General features: G+C 39.0%; 1 protein-coding gene and 1 long non-coding RNA gene across 4 annotated transcripts; both read left to right on the top strand.

The window, feature by feature from the left end:
• On the top strand, positions 1–795 carry LOC133738356 (uncharacterized). The gene is made up of 3 exons (XM_062165887.1): positions 1–130; positions 208–351; positions 501–795. The coding sequence occupies exons 1-3, from the start codon at positions 26–28 to the stop codon at positions 756–758; spliced, it is 507 nt and encodes a 168-aa protein (XP_062021871.1). The 5' UTR covers positions 1–25; the 3' UTR covers positions 759–795.
• A 2264-nt stretch (positions 796–3059) lies between these two features.
• On the top strand, positions 3060–5180 carry LOC133738357 (uncharacterized). Of its 3 annotated transcripts, none has more exons than XR_009860075.1 (5): positions 3060–3509; positions 3642–3772; positions 3911–4046; positions 4133–4210; positions 4399–5180. It is a non-coding gene; the product is annotated as an uncharacterized LOC133738357 (long non-coding RNA). The 3 variants fall into 3 exon arrangements; XR_009860074.1 differs by lacking the exon at positions 3911–4046 and having other exon boundaries at positions 3063–3509; positions 4399–4915; positions 5112–5180; XR_009860073.1 differs by lacking the exon at positions 3911–4046 and having other exon boundaries at positions 3066–3509.

Genomic DNA, 5180 nt, shown 5'->3' with positions numbered 1-5180 from the left:
ATTGGCGACTTCATGTTCATCAAGTATGGTTGTGGCGTTTCAAGTGAATTGCTGTATTCAGAACAAGAAGCCCTCAGCTGTCCTAGACAATATTGAGTACTTCAAGACCACTCTCTCCTCGGCTATCATGGTGAGTTGATCTTGATCTCTCAATCTAAATGCTAAACTCTAAACCTTCAACCGCGGTATCAATGTGGAAATTACCAGAAGCAGCCATTGTTGAGAAGGATGCAACAAGTTCCTATGCATATAGATGTCTCGAAAATCTTCAAGAACGCTTCTGTAAAAATGTTGGACGCCTTTGTAGATTCGGTGTTTGAATTCATTGATCAACCATTGCTTCCATCTCAGGTACCGCTCTTTCTAGCTAGCACCAGCGTTGTCAATAACTGAAAATGAATTCTATATATGCTTGGCTTGTTCTTATAGTTTGTTTCAATATCTGCTGCACGATCTGATTAATCACGTTGTGCGCGTATTCGATCGAATTGTTATTACAGAAGAACTTCGCCCCAGTTGGTGAATTGCAAGGAGAAGGAGCTGTAATCACGAGCATCATCGGAAGAATTCCAGATAACTTTCCGGAGGGAGTCTACGTAAGAAATGGTCAGTGCTCTCTTAATATATCATTAATCAAATTCATTAGTGCTTCTACATGCATATCATATTGTAACTTAGATTGTTTTTCTGGCAAGTACAACATATCATTTGAAGTATTGCTTGTTCCATATACATATGATCCAGTCCCTACTCCCTAGAGGACAAAACCAATCGACAAATCCAGTATATTACGAGGTTTTCTGCGGATATATCCTAGGAAAGTAATATAGCTGCCGTTTGCGTGCTTACTATTAAAGTAGGATTGCTTGAATTTAGTATTAACAGAGTAATTACCTGATGGAACAAATATTTGAAGTACTGTTATGTATAGAAATTTATTTTAAAAGAAATGCAATACATAACACGGAGATTTGCTAACGCAGTGTAAACCTCTCCACTGAGGAAACTTCACTGCGTGGCTTTTAACGTAGCCAACACGAAAATGCAATCCAATATGAATCACTAGGGTTTACAGAATACAAGTCGTGTTGTTCTTAACAACACTATCACTTAGCAACACATGCTAACTTGTTTTACAACTGTTCTAATTCCTAGTACAATATTCAAGATACTCAATCTTCAACTTTTCTTGCTATCAATTTAAATCACGATCTTGAGAATAAATATGAATGATTTTGCAATGGAATACATGAAACACATAAAGAGGGTTTTTCAGAAAAACAATATGAACAACTCTAATAAACCAATGTAGAGCAATTTTATGCAATCAAAAAACCCCAACACTAACTTTCGTTTAGAAACCTTTTATAGGGGAGAAACTCTCCCCCTCAATCAAATCTTTTCTTAATAATTAATTAAGAAAAATATAGAAAGGTTTTAAAACAATTTTTGAATGTACAATCGAAACTTTCCTAACCAAGATCTCAAATTGATATGCATGTTTAAATCCCTCTTTAATGCATAACAGATTTGAATCAAATTGACTGATATGCATATCAATCAAAGAGCATCAAAAAGATATGGAATCAAAACATATTAAACTCAAGATCAATGACTTAATTGGTCCTAATGTCTTCAAGATCCGATCCTTTGATCTTTTCTCTTTGTTTCCTTAATGCTCCGGTTTCCTTGTGACAAGGGGAAATCATGTATTGAATGGTGAACAGCCCAAAATACTTACAATCTCCCCCTTTGGGCAATCCCATTCAACACATGACAATTTTTCTTCTTGATGTTCCTGCATGTTAGAATTTAAACAGACATACATATAATGTGAACAAAAAAAAATGCTACTTGGAAAAAGGAATCAGTTTCCATCCTTTTCCTGTCCAAGTTGCCAAGATAAAGTTACTTAATAATAAAAAGCATCCAAAAATATCTGTGCTTATGCACTTACAACCCAACAAGCAAAAATAAATATTGTTTGATAGAAATTAAACTGCAGAGATCATAAAAAGCAGAAAAATTAAAAAAGTTACTTCTCCCCCTTTGAATGGGAAGGCACATCAAATTCCTCACAAAGCTTGGTGACGTTGTCCAGAAACTCCTCGTCATCCATGGAAGCGGAGCTCTCCTCCGGTGTAATAGGTTCCGGCCTGACGTTGGAAGGACGTGGAGCGTCAAACCCGGGAGGGTGACGCTGCATGTTCCGGATCTCCTGTGTGAGTGTGGTCAGAGCATGACGAGTACGAACTAGAAGGGAATGCATGTCGTCCATGTCCGTAGTAAGGCAGGCAATTCGCCAGTCAGCCACCATGATCTGGTCACGGAGACTATCCAGAGAGACAGGAGAAGGAGGAATAGCAGAAGAGGCACCAGAAGAGGAGAGGCGAAGAGGGGGGCTCCGACTGCGTTCAGGTTGCATGCCGGGATGGAGAATACCGGATCGGGCAGCGGCCTGACGGCCTTCCTCTGGAGGAGGCAGGCGGCGATGTCCACCAAGTCGAGTTGTTTTCTTTGTGCGAACCATGGTTAGAGAAAAGTGTGTGAAAGAACCTGCACACAGAGACAACCAAGAGTAAAATCCGAGGGAGACAAGAGAGGCTATATATATTGAACCAGTAGGGTTAGAAAACCAAAGGTTGCACCGGTTGGGATAGCGTCTCAAATGGGGAGAGGAATTATGACAATTAGTTTTCCGAGAAACACGCATGCAACTTACTTCTCCCCCTCAACTTAGGCTTAATCAATAAGGAATTTAAGTGCAACCAGATGGTAAGCAAGGAAAGGAAGCGAAGAGACGAAAATATTCCCATAATCAGCAATGATATCACATGATTGTTTCACTACTAGAATTTTGGCCTTAGACATCACAACAATTAAATCGGTCAGGAATGCACGCGATGTAAAAAAATATCAGTAACATCGATTCCTCAAATTCCGATTTATATGCATATAATTGACATCGTTTATTACTATTGACCGATGTCTACGATTTGATTCTGAAATTTTAAAAAACGCGGAAAATATTAAGTTAAAAATTTCAACTCGCGGGGAACAAAATTTCCATTTCACCCACACTTCGTCAGTTTTCCCATTCTCTCTGGCGACCCATTTTCATCCTCACTCTATCTTCGAAAGAACTGGCAACCCATTTTCTGTCTGGCTCTTCCCCGAAACCCTACCCCTCTTCTCTTTCTCTCCCGCTCTCTGTTCACGGCCACCACCGCCTCCCTCTCCTCTGCTCACTCCCCTACTGTCTCTTTCTCCCTCATTAACCGCTGGCAAGCTCTCTCTCTCTCTCTCTCTCTCTCTCTCTAAAACCCTCTTTGTCTCTCTCTGGAATTGACATAGATGAAGTCTATGCCACTGCACCACAATTTCGATGATAGAGGCTCCCCAATCGCCAAACCCTAGCTCCGGCAAGCCTCCAAGGAGAACGCGCCTCCGCCTTCAGATCTAACTATACGGCCACCAAGTCCAACCAGCACAGGATCGTCAAAACCCTGGTAATTTATTTGTTTCCATTTTGCTTATTGTTCATGTTTCACAAAACGAAAAGATGGATCCCAATTTCAAATTTGGGATTTCGATTTCGATGTCGTTGTGTTAATTGGTGGATATTTTGGGTCAATAAATAGGAGGTAAGCTAGTGTACCAGACTAACACAGACGCAGATTTGGAGCTTTTAGAGGTTTGGTGAAACAACACAGACGCAGCAAATGGCTTCTATCAACCTCTATTGCTCCCCAATGGCTCTCTTCCCTTCTCAGTAAGACTTTTTTCTTTTCTTTTTTCCTTTTCTGTTCTGGATTCAGTTCCTGATTTGATTTGATTTGGTTTGGTTTGATTTGATTTGGACTTGTTATACCCTGAGATTTTTGATGTTTTCATCTTTTGGAAACACTAGGAATATGTTTTTGAATATGATAGAGATGAAATTGCGAATCTGTGAAGTGAGAATCCATGGCTTAGTGAAGAAATGGTTCTAAGATTGGGTATTTGAATCAAGAGCTATGGTTAATATGGTCGAATTTATATGATATGTGAGTGGTTATTATGTTGATTTTGGGCTAATTTTTAGTGCTTATTAGGAAATTGTGTTTTGGTTAATGGTGATTGTTTTGTCCAGGCTTCACTTAGCTGGGCATTTGCTAGATGTATGTGTGTATGAAGAATGTCCACGCAAAGGCTACCATTTCCCTCAAGGGTATGATTACTTCACTGTCTACCGCCTAGAATAGATGTTGTGGTTATGTTTCTTATCTTTCTGTAAGATCTAATTGTTTCATAATCCTCTGTTAAAATCAGAAGCTGAAAGATTCTAGCCCTGTAATGGCATACTCAATACTCTGCACGGGGGTTTAGTTCTCACTAACAGTTGTGATTTTGTTTCAGACTAAGAACACTTCAGCTGTGTGCTTTGGATTGAAAGAGATAAAAGGATTTTTGAAGTCTATATAGGTGCAGTGGTGGAAAAGCTTTGGGAGAGACTTGGGTTCTGGGAAACTTTTTATGGCTTCTGTTTATGGGGAACTTCAAACCTACACTCTTTCTTCTATAATCTTTTCATGGAAAGCAGCTGTATTTTATAGGTTGTCGCTTGATTAGGTTGATTTGTTGGCAGTTTATCTTGTCTTGTTTGTTGTCTTTCTGCCTTCTATTGTGATTTGTTCATGCGGAGTCCTTGTTCACTTTGTTGTATCATGTTAGCTTTTTAGGCATTTCTTGAGGTGTTAAAGAAATGATTAAAGACACTTTTGGATTTGTAACGGACAATTACAATTCCAAGCCAGAAAGGGTTAATGCTTAATTTCAATCACTGGTCATATAGTAGTACCAGTGAAGGAAACCTCCAGAGCAGACAAAAGATGGAGTTGCTTCTAATGAAGATAGTTTTACTGATGTGCCAAGTGTAAGTGATGTCATCTTACTGTTTACTTTCGTCGTCTTCCAGTCTAATTTTTTTTTTTTTTATCCAGAGAAAGCATATGGCAATGGAAGAATGGGTAGAAAATCCCCACGCTGAAACAACATTTTCATTGATCTCTTGGAACATTTCTCTTAACCCAGATTTCATTGATCTTTTTCGACATGCTTAATGTCTACAGGTATAAACCAACATTTTCAGATGTTAGTCGAGTTTCAGTTGTCCAGTTATATATCTTCATTTCAAATAT

This window comes from Rosa rugosa, chromosome 3, assembly GCF_958449725.1.
Source record: "Rosa rugosa chromosome 3, drRosRugo1.1, whole genome shotgun sequence".
NCBI lineage: Eukaryota > Viridiplantae > Streptophyta > Magnoliopsida > Rosales > Rosaceae > Rosa > Rosa rugosa.
The sequence above is the reverse complement of the archived record's forward strand: the minus strand, read 5'-3'. Positions and strand labels throughout refer to the sequence as shown.